General features: G+C 34.1%; 3 protein-coding genes across 4 annotated transcripts in view; 2 read left to right on the forward strand and 1 right to left on the reverse strand.

The window, feature by feature from the left end:
- Window positions 1-23,435, forward strand: part of LOC134693380 (coiled-coil domain-containing protein 115-like) — a 483,686-nt gene that overhangs the window by 99,119 nt on the left and 361,132 nt on the right. The window lies entirely within an intron of this gene.
- Window positions 60-17,725, reverse strand: LOC134693383 (cytidine deaminase-like). Of its 2 annotated transcripts, XM_063554176.1 has the most exons (6): window positions 17,605-17,725; window positions 12,798-12,860; window positions 12,566-12,619; window positions 10,154-10,265; window positions 9,564-9,621; window positions 60-1,004 (listed from the first exon to the last, which is right to left on the reverse strand). In XM_063554176.1, the coding sequence occupies exons 1-6, from the start codon at window positions 17,627-17,629 to the stop codon at window positions 867-869; spliced, it is 450 nt and encodes a 149-aa protein (XP_063410246.1). In that variant the 5' UTR covers window positions 17,630-17,725; the 3' UTR covers window positions 60-866. The 2 variants fall into 2 exon arrangements, with proteins under 2 accessions (XP_063410246.1, XP_063410245.1); XM_063554175.1 differs by lacking the exon at window positions 12,566-12,619 and having other exon boundaries at window positions 12,744-12,860; window positions 17,605-17,722.
- The window catches only part of LOC134693635 (nucleolar complex protein 2 homolog), a 142,109-nt gene continuing 136,363 nt past the window's right edge, over window positions 17,690-23,435 (forward strand). The window contains exons 1-3 of the mRNA XM_063554475.1: window positions 17,690-17,812; window positions 20,978-21,199; window positions 21,857-21,981. Coding sequence (XP_063410545.1) covers window positions 17,772-17,812; window positions 20,978-21,199; window positions 21,857-21,981 — 388 coding nt within the window. The 5' untranslated portion in view covers window positions 17,690-17,771. The remainder of the gene's footprint in view (window positions 17,813-20,977; window positions 21,200-21,856; window positions 21,982-23,435) is intronic.

Consider the following 23,435-nt stretch of genomic DNA (forward strand, 5'->3'; position numbering starts at 1 on the left):
TTGGTTGTTCGGAATTGTTTCATTGGCACGCATGTCACATCTGTTTGTTTATAAGTCTGTTCAAAATAATAATACTTTTATTTCAACAAAACAAAAACACTATTGCATGTTCAAAATGAATAACAATACTTTGAATTCCTCTTCCTTTATAAATAATTAACTAAATCTTAAGAGAATACAGTTCTAAACATTAATGGTACATGCATCTCTGGTCCTTTCTTCTTTATTTCAAAACAGGTTTTTTCAATTTTGACTCTGATCATCTGATGAATTAATAGCAATTTCGAACTCTAACAAGACGTAGACCAAATCAACTGAACGTACATTTTTATGTATACTTTTAAAGATAATGGTTTTGTTTTCATTCAATGATGCATGCTTCCTTGAAAAATGTTCTGTGCTTTTCATTTGCAATGCATACAATAAAGAAATTAAACTCGTCTTCAATCTGTATATTTGTACAATTTGACTTCATTGATTCTTTGATATCGATCTTTCTAAAATAATCCTTAAAATAAACTTAAGCTTTTCATAGTGCATAACTCTACGAACAAAAATTTCTTGTATAGTAAAAAATGTTCGAAAAAAAACACAACAATTTTGTTATATAGTTGCCTATGTTAAGTGAAACATATCTAAGTATGAACTACTAAATATATAAAAACAATGTCACTGTCCAAATAATATGAGTATTGTCTTGTTTTCGGACATGTGCATTACACGGTCATTCATACAATGAACCCAAGTTTCAGTTACTATATGGAAAGATGTTCCGTTCTAGTTTCATGTAAAGGTTCCTGTATGTAAAACTATATACACTATGCACATGAAATTGAACTGCTGCTTGATTAGATTCTCTGACCGTATTATCCTTTAATTGAATTACTAAGTCGCTCCTCTTCTAAAGATTCCGGAACAAAACTCAAGGGAAGTAATTCTCCAGTTTTCATCATTTTATAAGATAAATCTGGTTTTGTCATATAAACATCCCAGTCGGTTCCAAACTGAAAAGATAAAAAACTATGATAAAGGTTTGTGGTCATATATATTATATATATAATGTGATACAAAATGTTTTCAAACTACCGACAAACAAAAAAGACATTCAGGGTGTCAACTGTGATCATATACATATTATGCAGACCGCAGAAGATTTAAAAATACACTGGTTGAAACAGAAACATTGATCTCGATGTCCCTTTTTAAGAAATTTTTGCATCAGGTGATCTGCTGCAAGTCAAATGTAACACCCTAACACGATAGTAATTATACACCACATTTTTAGTGGGAGTAAAGCTAGGTTCACACTGCCGATCAGATCAACTCGATGATCCCGATTGTAAAAATTTCCACGACCAAGCAAGCTCAACTAAATTATTTATCGGGCCTGTTTAGGACTTCTACCCTACCGCCATCCGGTATGTATTAACAAAGTGTTTATATGAAACGTATTGTTCAAACTAATGTTCGTAATCTTGGAGCCATAACAGTTCTTTTCTTTGACGACTGGAATGTCTGATTGGAGTTGAAGCTTCTTTAGGCGGCGAAGAATTAGTGTGTCAAATCCAACGGAGTGCTTTGTGAAATGGGCGTTTACAGACCCTCTGTTGCTGTTGGCACGTTTGGTAGTTGTGAATGATTCAACGCTATATCTGTAGGGTGTGACTCATTTTGACAAGAGTCTCGATCCTCGTAATTCTGTTCATCTGACGAAGAAGACAAGTCTTCAGTGAGCACATTCTTTTCTGCACAGGAAGCTCTAGAGAGCTTTGTTTTGCCCTTAGGAGATGTTCATGTAACACTGGCTTTATTTGTTTTGCTATTAATTTCATATCATTGTCAATTGATATCCTTTCTGGGTATTTGTTCACTGGTTCGTATTTTCGAATACATTTTCTGTTGCGAAGGGTAACTCTACCCGATCCATTAACTCGTATTACATATTGGTCAAATTGTCTAACTTCAATAACTTGTCCTGTTTTGTCCCATTTCAATATATTCGTCGCACCAATCTGATTCTGGATTCGGACATGGTCACCAATAGTCAATGGAGGTAGTTGTTTTGTGTGTTCGGAAAGTTTTTCTGCTACTTTCATGTGTCTATGCCTCAAAGCCTCCTCGCGTTTCGATAAAGTGTCACGCCATGTATCATGCTGTTTATACCGACCAGGAAGGATTGGAAGGAAATCACGAATAGGGCGTCCAAATACACACAAAGCTGCTGCATGATAATCCTGTGTCTCTATCAGGTGTAATGCGATATTGTAGGATTGCTCGTTGTAAAGAATCTGTTTCAAGTTCACCGTTTGGTCCAGTGTTATCAGTGATTAAGCGTTTGACTGTTTTTACGCCAACTTCAGCTCTGCAATTGCTATGCGGAAAAGCAGCCGATGAAAGGCGATGATGCACTCCCCATACTTTAAGGAATTGTCTTGTTGTAGAGACAGTAAATTATGGTCCACCGTCTGAAGATAACTCATTGGGTATTCCGTAAGTAACAAATGTTCTTCGTAGAAAGTCAGTGGGCCCTCTCAATGATTGGTCAGTTAGAATATCTGTCTACGACCACCAGGTAATTGACGCCTTTATGATAGAAGAAATCAGCGCACAAACATTGGAAAGGATAATATGGGTACACAGGTGGTGTTGGTGGAGCACATGGTTGTGATGGTGCCATTCTATTGCATTGATAAAACGCATAACGTAGAGAAGTGATATCAGGGGTTATTCTAGGCCACAGGACTGACAAATCTGCTCTTGACATCATTGATGTTATATCTTGGTGTGCTGAGTGGAGTATTGTCAAGACGTTTTTGCGGAGTGCAGGAGGGATTACGATGCGATCCTTATACATGACTACACCATCTACTGTATAGAGGTCTTCTCGAAATTGGAAGAATTCACGAAGTTCACTAAACTCTTCATGACGGCATTCCATTCTCGATTATTTCTACCAATTTAACCATATCATCGTCACTGTTGGTAGCAACACGTACCATGTTCCATGTGATTGATTATAAGGTGTTTATTGACGAAGCTACGGCAAGTTGAAGTTCTTCATCTGAACATACATCACAACAATCATATTTCATGATTGATGGCAAGAAATTGTGTTGAAAAGCCTGAAAAGACAAGTAATCGAATTGGTTGCTGGCTTCTGTGATCAATGCTTTGTCATCAATTAACTTGAGTTCCTCTGAACTATTTCCTGTTGGGTTCCGCGAAACGGCATCTACAGCACGATGTTTTGCTCCTGGGACATGCATCATTTTTAACTTGTAACGCAATGTTTTTCCTTGAGGTTTCGTAGCCTGGTGTTTGAAATCTGACCAAGTGATCTGTCACCAAAATTTTGAGTAGCGGTTTGTGATCTACGGCAATAATAAGTTCTTCAAAACCAAGAACGAAATACCTGGCCTTTTCTAGCCGATTATCCCAAAGAAATGGCGTACCAGGTTTGATCAATTGACGAAATGGTTTTAAGCGATCGGCCATACTAAATGCATTCGAAACCTGGTTGACAAGGCTAAACCTCGATCGAACGTCTGTTATGTTCTTCGGTGTCGTTTGTTATTTCGAATCCAGTAAACTCAACTGTATCTTGAGCAAATTTTTCTGGGTTTAAAGTTATTCCATGTTTTCCACATAGCGCCAACCAATTACAAGCTTGAACGAAACTTTCCTCAATATCATCAGACCATAGAAGAGTATCGTCGTCACATTTAGTTTTGTGTGGCACATCGGCCACGATCTCGTCGAATCGTCTTGTGTAAACATCAACTGATGCAATGTATCCTTGAGGAGCAGTCTTGTATCTGTATATATCTTCCCCATTGAGTGATAAAGGTGGTAAGATGTCGGTCTTCGTCTCTGATAGGTACACTATGGTAACCGTTCCAAGCGTCAAATACAGTCTTTTTCTTGCCTCGAGGGACTGATGGAAAGGAGATTGTATATGATGTGTTTCTCTTATTGCGTGGGCGTTGAGAGCTTGAAAATCTAATCTGCGTCTGGATTTTCCATTCTTTTTAGAACATATAACCATACGATAACACCTTGTTACAGGTTCGCCGACTGGAACGGGCTCTATAACACCAAGCCTGACGTCTTGATCCAATGAAGCTTTCACGTCATCTTGCCAGTGTAAGGGATCTGGAACAGGAGTATGACATGCAACTGGCGTTGCTTCAGGGTCAATCATAATTTTCAAAGGTGGACCTTCCATAAGTGGTAGTGGTTGGTGTTCACAAGCATTAAAAGTGCTTGACTTGTAGTGTTCAAGTAATAAGTTTTGGAGTTTTGGTACGTTCTGCTCTGTGGGTGGAAACGGATGTGTCGCTGGTATCGGAGGAGGTGTTTGCCTCTTAGGACAGTTGCAATTAATGTGTGTTTTGAACCTGTTCTCATCGTTTGTCAGTGCGGAGGTACCAGTGACGCTTCTGGTAATTTCACCAATAGTAGGAAAGATCTCTGATATTACACCAAGTGTAATGCAAGCTTCTTTGCTGAGAAAGAATTTATCAGAGCTGTCTGTGATGTACACAATTTGTCTAGTTTCTAGTTCGTTCTTATCTTTGTCTTTTACTGATAGTCTGATAATGACGGTCCCAAGTATAACTATGCCTTTATTATTAGCGGCATGCATCTGCAAATTTACCGGTATTAGGTCACATTTTGTTAGTCCAATTTTATAAAGCACTTTGATGCCAGCAAGACAACTTTGACAATTAGTGTCAGCCATTGCAGGGATGACTGTACTTCTCTGTTGACACACTAAAGAGTTTCGAAAACAAAGCTGCTTGTAATCATCTTCAACAACTTTAACAACTATGTTGATGAACGGCTGGGGGTTGTGATGGTCGTTAAATCCATGTGCTATACTTCTGCGAGTAAAGATGATGATCAAGTTTGATGGTTATTTTTCCTAAAGGGGACACAGCTGCCGCACAAAGAGAATCAAATACAGCACTTTCAGATTCTTCATTTTGTTTCACTTTCGGCTTACTGGTATTGCTTCGACATACAGATTCATAATGGTTGTCACGTTCACAGTTTTTGCAAGTGTGTCCGTATGCAAGACATTCTTTCTTCCCTTTTTTCCAAAGTAACCACATGAATCAACCTTATTGTTGTCAATTTTTTTCGTGTCTTTGGCTACATTGGCATTTCTTTTTCTAAAATATGAACTAGAGGCGGCTTCAGCGCCATGTGAATCAAGAAGGTGTGATGCAGAACGCTTACCGGCTTCCTTGGCCTCTACGAATTTGAAAACTTGTTCCAGCTTCATATCCTGATTTTTGTCTCCTAAGAGATCTAACTGAATATCAGGGTCACTTAGCCCACGTGTAAGTTCATCACGTAAAATAGCTTCTGTGTAGTCGACATATTGTTCACATCCTGTACATTGCAATGTGAATTTACAAACGCTGGCTTGCTCTCTGAGTATGGCTCCAAATGAACGAACTGTCTCGTCGCGATCCTGTGTCATGCAATGGAGAGAAACTCGTGCTACCATAGTGTTTTCTTCTCTCACTGTCAGAGTTCGCATGGCTGCAAGTACTTCTTGTTCAGATTTGTCAACTAGTGATCCACCAGCAGATCTTGTAATGTCTCGTCGCAAAGTTTCATCACAACATTAAAGTAGCTGAATAACAAGGTCTTTTCCACTGACCTTAGTTGCTTGTATGTAATCTTTCCATCGAGAGAAAAAGTATGTCCAATCTTCACTGGAACCAGCTGATGCAACAGTTGGACGTTTCACATTTTTTACTTTTGCTAAGACAATGGCGCCAGCGGCTGTGGAGTGAACTGTTGCATGAGTTGTTAGCAATGCTGCAACCACAACAGCGTCGAGATCATCCGTCTCATATTGGCAATCCGGTACTGGGCACTTCACTGCAGGCATGTTGTAATGTTACGTCAATTAGTTCTCAAAAGTGTTGAGTCATCTCCATCATAAATGAGTATAACACTGATTTCTTATATCTTTAATTGACATCAGAAATGATGGAGATCTGAAACAATAAAGCAATTAATTAATAACAATTATAAGGATATTCCCCTACACATAATCTCCTTGCAAAATGAAACAAATTGCTGTTTTAAAAAATAGGGGTCCATGCACTCGTTTTCAAATAAAATCAGTTTGAATGATAAAAATCAGTCGAAAATGCATCTTTTCCCGGTATGTCACAGTTTGACGGCGAAAAAATAACATTTTACGTTAGCAACGTCATTACCTTCCCTGTAACTGTATCGTATGCCCTTATCTCGACAATTCACGACTCCATCACGACTCCATCCCGACAACAAAATGAATACTAATTCGATGATTCCGATCAATTCACGATCTTTACACGATCTTTACTTGACTAGCTAGACCAAACCAAATATTGACGATCTCAGCCTGATCTCGACCAGACCAGATCGACCTAATTGTATATGGATCGTAGGGATAATCGGTAATTACTAGAAGTCGGGTATGCACAATTTGAGTATAAAAACGTCCGAAACTTTTATTCCCCGCCGCTTCGGAGTGGGCATTACGTGTCACCCTTGTCCGTCCGTCAGTGCCAACAATATTAGTTTCCGTTCTCTAATTTTATTTTGCCTCAACCAAATTTTACGAAACGCCGTATCCACAATGCTTATTACCATAAAACACAGTTCAAATGCCAATTTTGGTGGCCATTCTTGAGTAATGTTATATATGCTAGCTGGCGGTTTATCAGTGTCCCATGGACACATTCTCCTTTTATTTGGTTATGTTCAGTAGAAGGTCCGAGTAAAATCATATATTTAAAATATCTACATAAAAATAAAGCAATTGGATTTGGAGCAAGATGGTAAGAGCTCAGAGAAATATGTTAATAGCAGTGGCGGAGCTTGAAGAGTGCATTATAGAAGACGAACAAGATGGTGTAGATAGCAATGGGCGCACAGAAATCTAGGTGAGACAGTGGCTGACACGACGACCATTGTGTGGGCAGTATAAGAGATGTGCACTAACTCAACAAAGAGGAACACAATGCTTATAAAAACTTCCTCATAGGCGACACTGATATGTAATGGTAGTTTTATTGCTCTTGTTTGGAAATTACACCCCAAAATGAGATTTGTCACTGGATTAGTACTTATGTTAGATAGCAATATACATAAACTTTGATATCCCCTTTCCTTGCTTTCTTATAAATGAATCGTATTGTTTGTGTCATGTAACAGTATGTGCATAAGTATGTCATCAGTATTTTTCATATATTTGATAACCAGCAGATGAATGGTTAATGTATTTATTTTCTTTTTGCTTTATGGCAACAACCTGCCTGTATTTGCTTAAAAATATTGCAAAAAGAGCAAAGATGTCACATATTTTCCCAAAATTTGACCCAAAGTAAAATTCCATTCCCCTGGAGAGATACCTTTTATAAAACTGTTTACAACTTTACATATATCTATCAAGAGATCAAAAGTTCATTTCTTTCTAACTTAAGTTTGGTAAACGTTGTGTGCCATTTGTTATACGTTACAGAATTAGAAACAAATGTATCGTTTAATCAGAGTTGCTCACCGTATTTGAACTGTCAAAACGCATGCACATTTTCTCGTTAAGAACTTTTTATGCGGGGAAATAGCCTCCGTAGAAGATGTTATAGATACAGAGGACATCGCTCCTCTATGGATATTTAATTTTATTGGCAGTTCTTCTTATTCAGATGAATGTATGAAGATAGTGATGATAAAGCCTTCTTTTTTTTTTTTAAAGAGGTAGGTTCTTGCTTGTCAATTATATAAACGTGTTCCTGCTTGTCATAACTCAAAACATTGTCTAAAATTACTCAAATTTAGTTATTTCCCTCCTTTATTTCATAGCTGTTATTTTAATGACAGAAAGGAGGGTAATATCTAAATTTGAGTAATTTTATACATTGTTTTGAGTTATGACAAGCAGGAACACGTTTATATAATTGATTTAACGTTGAAGTTAGAAAGAAATGCATCGTTTGAACTAACAAAACGACGAACAACAAACTGAATAGACGCATTTGTAGCGAGTGTATAGTTTGTCAAAGTTTATGCAAACTTTGCAAAAGTATGTTAGAAACAATTCATATGTCATTTAGTGTTCTATGAAGAGCTGTCCCAATGGCAATTGTACCACCACTTCTTTTTTTATACCACAAAAATTTCTGGATAAACGGAAAATATGGACAGACATAACAGAAAATAGCCCATAAAACATTTAAAATATAATCTTGATTTTCTTATAAACCAACCTTGAAAGATAACTTAGTCATCAGCTGTCTAATTATGAATGTTATTGCACAATTACTTTCATATTTGCAGGATTTTCTTGCCTTTCAGAACATATTCAATCCCAGTTTTTGTTATGTGTTGCTAAGTTTCAAGTTGTCTATGTTATGTGGACTGCTGTTTGTCTTCTCGTCGGTTTCCGTTTTTCGCTATGGCTGTGTCGGTTTGTTTTTGAGTTTGATTGTTCGATTGGTGTCGTTTGTCTCTCTTTTAAAATGTTACCTCTCCTTGCAAAGGTAAAGACACATACTGTTCATGGAGGACTTTTTGTACAGTTAAAATAATGTTGCCAATATATTTTTGCGGAGGCAGAGTTATGAGACTTAATCAGATCTGCACACACTTTTATGGAATCGTGTAGCAGTCAAGTGTTCTCGTGTAGGCAGAGTAGAGATCGAAGAGTGGTCGAATGTGGATCGGGTATTGGTCGATTTGGTATGGGATAAAAACAAAAATATAGAGGTCGCAGTGATCTGGAAGCGATCGGGCATTGGTCGAGTTAATCTGGAAATGATCGGACATTAGTCGAGCAAAGGTTGAAATGATCGAGTACTGATCAGTAAAATTTTTGTATTCCGACCAAGCTCGATCTCTACACGATCCTTTCTCGATCAATTCGACCGCTACACGACGAGTTCTCGATTTCTTCACGAGTTACTTGCTTCTCGATCCTTACTCGAATGTTTTTGACATGTCAAAAACTCTCGTGTAGAAAGTCAGATCGATGACGAGCAAGGTAGACTATCCCGAATATTCTAGTCGATTGAGTCAGACCAGTCTCCCGATCACGTAATTTGTCTTGATCGGGCCTAATCGAGTTGATCTGATCGGCAGTGTGAACCTAGCTTAAAACAATCAAGATGTTTACCCGATTGGATCTACTTTCAGAATATATTAAAGCGATTGCACTCGTCCTGAATATTTCTGAAATATTTACAAACTAGATTTTTGGCATGAATCAATTATCTGTGATATCTCTCACTAGTATATATACCCTTACGTACTAATTTAATTCATCCTAGTTTTTTTAAGGGTAAATTTTTGCTCAATCTTTAGTTTTTGTGTAGTGTTGTTGACTGACGTTTCATTTTTCGTCTTTATTATTTTGACCATCATGTGGCCTGTTTTTTCTGCAAATTATTGTTTTTGATAGTTTGAAACCTTGAAGAGAAGCAGCATAGTTCCGTATTGTAATCAAAGTTATTGTATTTATTTTTGTTTAGTTTTAAATTTTAATTATTTCACTATTTTACCTCTACTAAGAACTGTCTACAAGCTCCACATGGAACTATATGAGAATTTTTCAGGTCACTGAAAATAAATAAAACATTTTGTACTACTCTGTTGAAAATATCTCACAGTGTTTTGCTTTGAAAAAAGGAAGGCGATAGATCGAAATTAAATGAAACTATCAATTAAACATCTGTATAATTAATGCCGAAATTCCCCAAAACTACCTACCCCCCCCCCCCCCCCCCCAAAAAAAAAAAACTTTGAAAAGGGGACACCCGACAGGCAGTTGAACATGTAGCGGGATAAACGTGCATGGTGGTAATGTAGATCTAAATCCATTCTCTTTCATCCCGACCAACTAACAAAAGACACATAAGTAAAAATCCGTACAGAAAAAAAACACCTTTTCTCTAATTAAAGAGACAAATACATAACAAAAACACAAGTACAAGTACACAAAAAAAGGCATAACAAACAGTTGCACCGTAAACAAAATAATTGCAGCTACTGTCCAACGCACCTGCTGATACTAAACATACCAATTAATGTATTGATAAACAAAATTATGTTGACTAAATAGAAATGGCTAGTCAATCGTTTTATTATTTACCTTGAAATAGCAATGGCTTTAAATTTTCTATACCCCTCCGACACAGCTTTAACAATTGCAGTTCTTTCGGCACATATAGACAGTCCGTAGGAGGCATTCTCTACGTTACAACCTGTGAAAATCAATATATGACCCGTTTGAATTCTGCGTGGTATAGTATAATATTAAAGGGGAAAAAATAAACAAAAAACTAATATGTAACACAGAAATAAACGACAATCACCGAGTTACAGGTTCCTTATATCATGTTCTCAAATCTAGATATCATCTCCCATTTAGAAAAAATACACGTGAAAAAATGAACCTATTATGTGTTGCTCTCCTAGCTACAAAATGTATCCAAAATCAAAGATGTAGAACATATTTTATCATAATCATTTGGTTACTAATGTAATTACTGTCTCCTCCATGCCTGTCTTGAACATAAAACAATATTAAATAAATAACACTTCTAATGCTCAGATTGGTTGTCACCGTGCAACACAGTAAATAACTCCATATAGGAAAAACATATAACTCCTTTTGTTATAAGACACTGTCAAACATCCAAACATACTATCCACACTCATCTGTGTCCACACTTGTAAAGGAAATAAAAACATATACAATTGAACAAGTCATTTGTCTTTTTTTTTAAATATATTTCAAACCATCCAAGATCGCCTCTATCACATCTTTTGGTCAATTCTCACTTTTTCACAATTAATCAATGTACAATGCAAATAAACATCCTTGTATCGTTCGAATAAAGATCAGATCGTAAAGTAAATTTGCCAATAAAGAGCAATACAAAAACTTGAAATTTACTTGAAATAATTTTACCTCTAGTATATATGGCTATTTTAATATCAAATATAGAATGCCGGGAAAAGAGGGACGAAAGATACCAGAGGGAGAGTCAAATTCATAGATGGAAAATAAACTGGCAACGCCATGGCTAAAAATAAAAAGACAAACAGACAAACAATAGTACAGAGGACACAACATAGAAAGCTTAAGACTAAGGAACACAAACTCCACCAAAACTCAGGTGCTCCGCAAGGGTAAACAGATCCTGCTCCAGATGTGGAACCCTTCGCATTTCTTAAATCATTACAAATCTGGTAAATAGTCTAATTCGGTAGGTCACATTCGTGAAAAGGAAAAGGGTATTGTAGTTACGACATAAGGAACATATCCGATATCATCTGTTTATTCCATAACGGTCAACAAACTCATGATAGCGTCCGTAAAATTTACGAAGGGATGATTTCGACTTCACCATTTGGAATATGACTATGACAATGCCGTTGGTGACTGTTTAGAATCTAACATTGCCAAATATTCTACTACAATCGGGACGATAATTTTTTTTTGAATACTGCTTATACTGCAAAATTTACTTTTATGTTTCGCCCACTCAGGTAGGTCATGTAGGTACTATGCCAAAATTTCAATGCAAATGCTAATGACCATTAATAATAACGATATGAATTAACGATCAGGGCATAGTTCCAAGAAATTAATCTGCAATTATTTAACACCCATTGATTAGCAGCTTCTATATTTTAAATTTTCTTGTTATAACTACAATCGACAATATGTCAGCTTTCTCTACTTTAAATTGATCTGCAATAACTGCATATACTACTACTAGGGGGGACCTACGAATGTCTCACATGTTCTGCTTTCTTCATGCAATCAGCTTAATTTAAGGCTTATGCTATTTTTATTTTATATTTATCCGTAGAAACTGTTAAATCGTAACACGGCAAGCCTATTGTTACCCGTATAATAACTAAACAATCAGCTCAATACAAAACCATAGCTACATGTATTTCTATATATACCTGTCAGTGAACAACAGTACAATCTACAGGTGTATAGCTGCTGGTATTTAGTTTTTAAATTTACCATGATTACATGTTACAACTGTACAATCAGAACACTACAATACAATTGAGAACGAAAACAGGGAATGTGAAGAGACAGCAACCGAACAAACAGGAGAATAATAGTCCAAGTCCACAAAGAGTCTTTAACGCAACGAGATAATCAAACTAAAAGCTGAATACTATGTGATGTTTCTATAAATTAAATTGAGGTTTAACTGTATTCCAACGTATATTTGTTCCACCTAACAGAATTTCCACTGGAAACTTTGTTTTGAACAATGTCAAAATATCTATTCCTGTTGGAACAAATGTTCAATACCATTTATTCCGTTAGGAACATTTACTGTAATATTTATTCCAATGGAAATGATATTGCAGAATATCGATTCCGTTTGAAACTTATATTATGAAGAAACTTGTATTCCGTGATATTTCAACAGTACCACCAGTACATACAAAGGTTATACTCCTACTGGAAATGTACCTGTTATAACTGTACCATCAGCACACAGTAAGGCTACTCCTACTGGAAATTTACCTGTTATAACTGTACCATCAGCACACAGTAAGGCTGCTTCTACTGGAAATTTACCTTTTCTAACTGAACCATAAGCACATAGCAAGGCTGCTTCTACTGGAAATTTACCAGTTATAACTGTACCATCAGCAAATAGACAGGTTACATATATACTCGGAGTCTCCTACTGGAAATTTACCTGTAATAACTGTACCATCAGCACACAATAAGGCTGCTCCTACTGGGAATTTACTGTATGGCATATATGCAGCCTTCTTCGCATCACGACTTGATTTTAACAATTTGTAAATAACGTCTGAAAATAAACTTTCTGTTTAAATTTCAAGATATACTAATTTTTCATATATAATAACAAGGACGTATATTAGTTATACGTCCTCAGTGATATTCTTTGCCTTAAATAACCGGAGAATAAAGGCTTTTTCCCCTGGAGATGAATCCCAATTTGAAAAGAAAATGGCTTAAAATTATTCCCCAAAAGACAACTTTTTCCCAAACAGTGCAGACTCAGTATTAATTGTGCATGAATACAACCTGAAAAACACTTATTAAAATATTTTTCATGCCTAAAATGACTATATGTGCAGATATGTATCATCACTGACAATAAGGGGTCTTATTTCAAATGAGGGTTTACCTCTTGCAATTAAAGGGGTTCTGCAAATTGAAGTTCAAGTCAAATTTATGGTTTAATATAAATTTCCCAGTTTGATCAAAATGATGCATACTTTCCCAATAAAAAAGGGTAGAGGTAGTTTTGAAAAAAGCCAACAATATCACTGCCGTCCTTGATAATAAGGAGCACACCCCAATAAAACAACCACCCAAAGGCAGAAAAAATAAGCCGGAAAAAAGTTTGCCGCTTTTTTTCGTGTTATCGAAAATAATATAGTCAGATAGTCAGACAGAGAATATTTTATGTTTCACATAACTCTAGGTTTGCTCGAGATGAAAAGAACAACTCAGTGAAATACTCTTCAGAGTAGATGGAATTTTATTTATAATATGGGACAAGATGGCATGGATGAGAGAAGCCGTCATACTATTTTTCTTTTGATAAATCGTTATATGAGACCTAGAACGTGGGCCATCTAATTTGTTATTTTTTATATTGATTAATGGTATGCCATGTGTTACCAGACAAACATGCATGAATAAATATACATTCTTGTCATACATATATGGATAATATTTGACGTAAAATATAAACACATTTCAGAAAATGTAAACAACTTTTAGAATATTAAAATTCAAGTACATATCTGCATGTAAATGTCAGTGCATACTTATAACAGCACACGTCAGCAATTATTAAATAGGCACGATTCGATCAGATATTATGACATTTCCCGTTACCTTTAAAACATGATAGAATAAAAGTATACTTATATAGATTATAACATCTAAATCGCAAGTTGTCAAATAACAATAAAGCTATTAAAAATATCATATAAACATTGCATGACGTCATTAAGGATATTATTGACCACGTTTACATGTACTTGTAGTACATACATATTGATTTTCTTATGACTTTGACTGTTTCTCGAATAACTCAGTCAAATCGTTTAAAACAATCTTATTTGATGTTGATTTGTTTATTTATCCATCACTCCTTTTTTAAAACATTCAGGGATTAACAATATAAGTAAAAACACTTTAAATATCCTGTCTGCACAATCCTAATGATCATCCCTAATCATACAATCCACAATAAACCGGATCATAGCGAATTAAACTACGTAATTATTGATATGTAGCAATACACATTCTTAAAATTCATCAATATTACATTGTACATACGTGAATAATTATGTTACAAATATGATTACTTATAATACACATAATGTCAACACAAACACAAACTATTGATATTGCCGTTTTTACAACCGATATCAATAATAGAACAATAATAAGTGCTAATATCCACCTCATTTGAACTATAGTGGCTTTATGTAAGTTCATGCTTAGTGTCCAGATACGGATTTAAGAGGGACAGGGTCCCGAGCCCTCCTTAAGGAGCTTCAAAAATCATAAACGCAGACTGTTTACAAGCACCACTCAAAACGAAGGTTAACCGTCCCCCCCCCCCCCCCCCCATTAAAAAAAATCCCGACTGATTCCGTTCCGTGTCTCTCCCCTCCTCGGTTAAATCCACCACATCTATTGGACATCTTACGATCATACCTCAGCATTTTTCAATTTCACTGTTTCTAATCTTTTTTTATATGTATCTTGATCGTGTTGTTGTCGATTATACGGTTCTCTTGTATTTATGGTTAAAGAGTGTCTGATTTCTGTATTCTCAAATTGTTATGCTATTTATCTGTATTCTTTATTTTTCGTCAATAGTTTTCTATCCATTATATCATAGCACCTCATTATTTAATCTACATCATGTTTCCTCTGTTTTTCTAATTTTTTAACCCTTTATTCTGTATTTTTTGCCAATTAATCTCTTTGTTGTGAACCTTATACATGTATTAATCAGACCCACGTATATATATGATATTTCTCTGATATTTTTGTATACTATAATTATATAAGTAACTGTCTAGATTGATTCTATCTGCGTGTTTATTAACGAAAACAAGCACTTTGTGTTTAGATATTATTACATGTGAATATAGAAACATGTTCGTGCATATATATTCGGAGTAACCTATAACAACGAATTAGTATGCATAACATGCACAATAGTTATCTACAGCTATAAACATTTGTTTTAGAGTTTATTCGTTTTCCTTAAACCTTTTAAAATCTCGTAAATGTTCTTCCAACATTCCAACACATGTATAAATTTGGAATTCCTAAATTGAGCTTTTTCAACTTTGACGACAGTGACAAAATAACGGGTCTTCGAAAATTGAGTCAACTTCACGTACATTTGTACTACATGTACCACTTTTAAACTAAATTAAGGAATTGTGTCACATAAAGCCGTGTTAAAATAAGTTCTTACATTGTTATTTTTGTACCAAAATGGTACATCAATTTTCGCAGTTTGTGTCAATGTTTGATCATGAAATTGCTATTTTTTATTTTGATTGGCGAATGTGGTGTGTTTAGAGGGTATCCACCAGCCAACATTTTATTAAACTATACTGTAGACAAACAAGTCGATTAAAGAGAAGAAATTATTTGTAACTCTCAGTCATCTTACCCATCAGATTGTACTGGAATATAGAAATAAGGAGAGCTGACGTGGTATGAACTTTCTAGATCTACGTACAAATGAAGTGGATATTAGCTATACACTACTAGGGCCCGTAAGCCTTCAAAAACGAGAAAAACCCATACCGTATAGTTAGCTATAAAAGGCTTCAACATGAAAACTGTGAAACACTTCATCTGAAATGTCGTTATTTAAAAAAAAACTGAAAATTCTTCAGCTGAGCATATTAACGAGGTCAAGAATGTTGATATAAAAATATGTATATATAAAAAAGAAGACGGTGGTATGATTGCCAATGAGACAACTGTCCACAAGAGATTATATACTCATTTATTTACTGCTCACTTATGGAAATTATTTATAATGTTTCTCACGTTGAAACTCCACACCATGAATAGATATATTTGATGTTTACAAAGCGTATTTATTGATATATATTGATTTCGCCTTCGATTCTGACAGACAATGTCGATTTTACACCGAAGGTCGATTTCATATGCAGTCGTTCGTCTGAAACTAATTACATGTACTACGTATTTACTTGTTTACTTCCTTTTATAGTACGGGGGCTTATTACACATGTACATACACCTGGAAATTAATATACGTTATGCATTTTATCCAAGTTTACATATTTACTATTTAATATATTTTATTTAATTTGAAAACGACTTTCCACGATAATAAATTATGTTTTTCAGTGTTTGTTCACGCCAGAGACATTGTCAGAACCCCTACTGGAATGACATGTTCATAATCAAGTCTTAATAATATTCTTTATATTTTTCTTCATTGATAATACTCAGAATTTATCAAAATTGCAGTTCTAAGCGTTTTTATGCGTTTTAAATTAGTTGATTACATTTACTGAAAAAGTACATAAATTTTACATAAATATGTGATCGTCACGGACTGATAACGCATTTTAGAGGCGTATCGCCGCGACAGGTGTTATATGTGGAGCAGGATCTGTTTACCCTTCTATAGAACCCGGACATTGAGATGACCCACGGTCGTTATGTTGGGTTCGTGTTGTCAGCTGGTCTTGAGTGTTTTGAGTACTGTTGGTTGATTTTTCGTCGTTTTTCATGTTTTTATCCAATATTGTATTATCTGTTTGTGTTCGACTTCAATATGAGTTTGAATGTCATTTGGTATCTTTTGTCTCTCTTTTGGTACATAATGCAAGTACATTGAAGTTAAAAGAATCATTTAATTGAATGGTCCTGCACGTCGACTCTGTCTCCTCCTCAGGCTTCTCATCATTATTTTCAATACCCAGACCCATTCTTAAATGTGATATTTCTATTCCGTTAAATATAATGGTTTATTACAAAAACAAAACTGGGATAAACTACACCCCCCTTTTCAAAAAATATATATATATATAAAGATAATTTTAAAAATTAACAGTTAGACCTTACAATTTATTATAATTCATGTAATTCGACAAGGAATCATGATGATGTCTCACATTGTAATGCATGTTTATGAACATATTTTTTTTGGTCCTTTTACCTTAATACTACTTATTAAAAACTAGTTGTTTTAATGACTTTATTCATACAAATTTTGTACATGTATACTAATTGAGATCAAATAACCATCTTTTAATTATTTTATAATAATTTATCATCATCAGCAATGCATCATTATTAAAATAAAATCATCATCGTCGTTGTTGTCATCAACATCATCATCTACTAAACAACGTTCATTTATATCCTAGATGTACATAGTATTTTATATCAATACATGAAATAACCAGAAAAGAAAGATAAATGAAGGAATTCTGTTTCATATGCAAGTTTTCTTAATTTTACTTAAAACTCTAATTAGGAAAACATATAATTATTTTCCTTACCTGCATCTGAACTCTTATTCTCCATGTTAATCAGATACGTAAAACTGAATGAATGAAGACTTGTTTACTATTTCTATTTACCACCAGGGTCAACAGGTGAAAGTTGAAAGGTTTATGCATATTCAACCGGAAGTGTAAAAATCAAAACAAATACTTGAACTTCCGCTATGGCCGCCTCCATGAAGAAAAGCATGTCCAGCAAGAAAAGGTTGTTTTACTTAAAATCATGTCATTTTTAACATTCTAAATGAATTAAAACTATATTCTATCAATTCCTCTTCATACAAAACAGTTACACGTTAACAAAATTAACTAAACGCCTTCGCTCAAAATGACAAAAACACGTTTTTTTTAACATGTATACAAATGTACATGATTTTATACACTAATTACTTATAATCCATTGCTTTAATCAATTCATGTCGATCCGGCCCAGTTTTGATACGCCCAAGTCGTTTCGGTCCGATGCGATCTTGTTCACAATTATAGTCGATGAGGCCCCAATTGTAAATTAAATGATTACCATCATGACCATACATAATTTTCAATATTTAAGGTTCATGTGGACCCTATGGCTAAAATGGCCGTATTTTCACCGTAAAATGTTCTCTGAGTACAGGCAAACCTGTGCATCTGGAAAAGTTTTGAGGTGAAAATACGGCCATTTTATCCATAGGGTCCACATGAACCTTAATTAGGATACATGTAACATTGCATGTTTGTATATATATTTATATATAAATACTTACTTACAATGTAGATATGTAGATCCAAATTTAACCAAACATCTGAGCTGCAAGGGTATATTTGAATCTGTGTACACTCCTTATCAGGATTAGCAGGTTGGGAACAACCCTAGTCCTAAAATGAGGGGACTATCCCTTTTGTGAAGATGACTTTTAGTCCAAATAAAAATGATGTCCTGGAAGGCTACCAGGGGATTAGCTAGAAAGAAACGATGAGCAAGCAACTACTGCCTAATGACTGCTGATTGGAGCGAGGCGAACATTTTTTGGGACACTTTTATGCAGAAAAATGTTTTTTTTCGGTTTTTCGGTCATAGGACAGTTGAAAGAGGACCTACATGTACATGTAGATAGGACTTATAAACAATTTATGAATGTTAAACTATGAATAAAGCTTCTGAAAAGAGTAAATCATGGTTAATTGAAAACAAAAACTACACATTTTTCTGATGCAGAATTTACTCAAAATTGTCCAAAATCTGCTCTTGGGGTCTAGGCAGAAACAAATTTCTCTATTACTTTGTCAATATTCACACTAAAATCCCAATGAATATGCAGTAATGCTAGCGATGATAACCTGTCGTTGTTCATTGTTGACCGTACATTTGATTTGAACAGACGTAGCTAGTACACTGATAGATCTCCACGGTAGCCCTCGCGAGATGTTATAAACCAGCGTACCTGTTCGCCATCGAGCAACCTCCCAATAGAATTCGTCAAAATTACATACCAGGTCACAGGGTTCTCATTAAGGATTTTTGAAGGCGAGTCCAGTGACTCGTCATTTTTGGCCATGATGAGTCCAACAGCATGAAGAATATATTTTATTGCAATATAATGTAATATTTTAGTTTCCATGGCCTAACAGAGCAATGCAATGACATTAAATTTAGATTACTTTTAAAACTTTTACTATAAAATGATGATATTTGTGTTTAACTGTGTTCAGTTTATACAAAATATTTCAATATTGATGCATCTGTGGACTCACCAGTTTTGAAAATGGTGAGTCCAGACAGGTTTTTATGAGTCCAGGACTCATGGACTCGCTTTAGCTAGAACCCTGCGGTCAGTTTCGTATGTCTCAGATAATGTTGAGATTTGTTTGTTTGTTATATATTTCCTACAACACGAGGAAGCAGATACGATACGGTACAAAGAAGTGATTTTCTGATAATACCACACACAACTGCACTCTCCAGTCCCATTATCATATGGGCTATAAACGCAAATTATAATGAGACTTTCCAATACTGTTTTGGCATGTTTGCAGGGTGATTGGCTCTGGAAGTATGTCGGAACACATCACCATGGCATATTTTCAAAGATATCGAAGGGTTCTGATAAATCTAGTGCCTATTGGTGCATCTCATTCCAAACAGATAAGCCGTACTCTGTAAAATGTGCTCCGAAACTACATGTCTTAGACTGAGTATAACAAATTCAAATCTTGTAAAAGATACAAGTTACTGTTCGATTTTGTCATGATCTCCAATAAAACTTCTATTATGGAACCAAATGCCGTTATTTAATGACATTTCATCAATTAAAAAAGTGACAACATATACGTGTTCTTTTAAAACATTTTTAACATTTATAAATTTTTTATTTTGCAATTATTTTTTTGCATGCCGAATCGATGTGCACGCAACTGCGTGTTAGCGTAAAGGGAGCTACATGCCTGGCTATTTTAAATTTTTGCTTTGAAGCCTTCCAGCAATGGAAGGCCTCAAAGATAAAAATATAATAGCCTTTCAATTGTTAACATTTGTATATTTGTTAAAACCTCTTTTACGTACAAATGAGCGCATATTTATATTACTATTCAAAGACACTTTTCTCAAAGATCTATACATCTATCTGGTTTTACAAAGTATTCAGGTAAAAACATGTCCATTGAAGATATTTTTTATATTCCTGGACATATACATGTATCTTCATATACACTGAGGTCCCCACAGTACCCATTCTAGTTTTAAACTCTGGTCTTGGTACCAGAGATGTGTGCTGGGAGTTAAAAATCACCCATCTGGTGAACAGATATTTTCAGTGCTTGGAATTGTATCTGGAACTTCAGCACTGTAGCCATGCGTCTCTTAGCTGGTAGACAACAAACCCACCGATTTTTTTTATCATTAGCAAAGGTACATTGTATGTAGATGATCAAAGGTGTGCACTAAATGCATCCAAATTTACAATTTTCAAGTCATTATGTATAATTATCAAGGAGACATTTATTTGAATACTGATTTAAATATTTTTGATATTTATATTAGATTTCAGATTGAAATGTATTGAACAAATTTTTTTTTAATGTAAGATATCGCCAAACTCATGCAATTACAGTTTTTCCTTTAAAAGTTATTAGAAATACATGTGTACAATGTACACCAATGGAGACATATTGTTTGATTTGCTTTATCCCTCCCATTAAAAGATAATTGCCACTCGCCAAAATTTCACAAAGTGTTTATATAAGCATTGTTTGACTTGCCTTGGCCAAAATTGATGAGTCTATTGACTTGCCCTAAAAAATACTATGTGAAAACCCTGCACTGTTAATTATATACATGTATAAAGAATAAATTGATTTTATTGATTTTGAAATTGATTTTTTTTTGCTTCAGGAAAATGGAAGAGTTGAGTGTTGATGAGTTTATGTTAGGAGACTTTGACAGTGACAGTGACAAAGAAGATACAGCTGTTCACCAAAAACAGAATCAGAAGAAAAGAAAAAATGAAGGACTTAAAAAGAAAGAGAAACAAATTGCTTCAAAACAGCAGAAGAAATTACTAGAAGCCTCTGTAAAACAGAAGCAAACTAAAATCACTGATCTGAAAAATACAAGGTAAACAACTGTCTTTTTGGTTAGGCTAATTGAAATTGAATAAGCATGTCTTGGAATTGTTGTATATATAATTCTGACTGAAATTACTGCATGCATTTGATATTGTGAATCACTGATAAAAATGTGATTGCAAATACTTGTAGTAAAGGAGAATTACTACTGGAATTATGAATAGTAGTTTTGATCATTGCAAACTTCGTCAGTCATATAAAACTTCACAATAATTTCTGAATTTACTATGCATGTTCTTAAAACTAAATCATTTTCAGAGCCATTCGTTTAAGTAACTTTTTTGAGTAGAAATAAAGATGAAAAGAGAACATTAATCATTATAATTATGTCAAATTTATCTTTTCTTATATATATTATAGGATAATCAAAGTAAGAAAATAATTTAAAATTAATTGCCACAAGAATTTTCAGGAGATCACAGTTTAATGTGACAAAACAATATTTTATTATTGCTCTTTATGTACATTTCATATATTTATATACATTTTTTTTCTCAAAAGAGCAATGTAGAATTACAAAATTTAATTGCAAACAAAATTTTCTTAAATTTCCATGAATACTTATACATGTACTTTGTTTTGTTTAATAATTGGGGTGCTGATGTATGTCATGTACATGTATGTATCTTTTAATGCCCTCTTTCAGCAAAACAAAGAAAACATCAAAGACACACACACAGTCTTTAGAAGCATTGAAGGATAAAGATCCAGAATTCTATGAGTTTCTGAAAGAAGAAGGCAAAGATCTGCTGGCTTTTAATGAGTCTGATGGTGAGTATAGAATTGATACCATCATTTCTGTTACAGAATATATAGCTGTTAAGTTCATATGCTTGTAATCAGATAAAAAGATTATTGATGGTTTTTCAAACAAGAGTATTTTCTCAGCTACAATCTTGTCAAAGGACAATATCTCTGAGATGAGATATGGCCAAGAAACATCCTCCAGTTTGAAAGGAAATTGATAATATTAATCTGGTTTATCACAATTTTGACTATTACACTGTTGATTGTTGATGTTAACATTGACAATGTCATATGAAACCTTAATTTCTAATGAAATTGTTCTATCTTGAATGAGTGCTATGATATGAAAAATTAGAACAAAAAAAGATGAAAAAAAAAAGCATTTTAAAACATAAAGTATTTATATTATTATTATTATGTTGATAATAAATTTTGATTTAGTTTTTTTCAATATTTTAAGGATGTATTCTTCTGACTTTTCAGTCTCGTTCAGTCTCGTTGAAATCTTGTTCTTGAATAATTTCCAAAACATGTGATAGAAGTGGAACATATTAAAGAATTTTAAAAATATTATTATCAAACATAAATCTGCGAAAAAATTGTGTATTTACAATGAATGGTTTTTGAGTAACGTAATCCAGTTTTCAAATTTTATGACCAATCAAGTCAGTATTTTTAGCCAAAATTTTGAGAAAATGGGTAAGGGATACAAAAAATGATTTTACAATAATCATGTTCATCCCATATCATTTTGATATTTTCAAATTTCTTAGATATGTATTTTTTCAATCATTGAAAACAAAAAAGTTGAAATTATATGCATTTTGTTCTTAAAACTGAGAAAAATTACAAAAATACAAAATTGACAGCATGGTAAATTTTACACAAAAAAAGCATCAAAATATGATAAAACTTTCTTATATGAACACCTACCTATAGTTTTTGTAAGTAATATTTATTCAGATCGGTCCACTTCATCTTCATAGAAAGTAGGAAGAAAAGTTTAATTATGGCCCCAAAAATATGTAAAAATCGATGAAAAACGGGAAAATCATCAAAATTGGGCATTTTCAAAGGGCCGTAGCAAAAAAAGAAGTGCACCACCATCTGATTTTTTCTTCACCAATTGTTTTGTTGCAGTCTTATAAAACCAAAATCAGATTAAGAAAAAAAGTTTAATTCTAGAAATTTTTTGCTCCTCAGAGGTGTACATCCTTAAACCAATTTAGTTGAGTAGTTGTGTACAGTCATCTTATACATATATTTAAAGGGAGATAATAAATACAAATATCAATGAGTTTTCAAGTTTTATTATGTCATCTTTGTGTCTTTATTCATTTTGTTAAAATAAGAAATGCATGAAAATGTTGTCAGTTATATCTCATCCATACTAGAATTGAGCCTTGTAAGAATACTTATGTACAGAATATAAAGGATGTTTTCACCTCATATAAAAAAGAAGATGTGGGGTGATTTTC

The sequence above is a fragment of the Mytilus trossulus genome, chromosome 12, assembly GCF_036588685.1.
Source record: "Mytilus trossulus isolate FHL-02 chromosome 12, PNRI_Mtr1.1.1.hap1, whole genome shotgun sequence".
Taxonomy (NCBI): Eukaryota; Metazoa; Mollusca; class Bivalvia; order Mytilida; family Mytilidae; genus Mytilus; species Mytilus trossulus.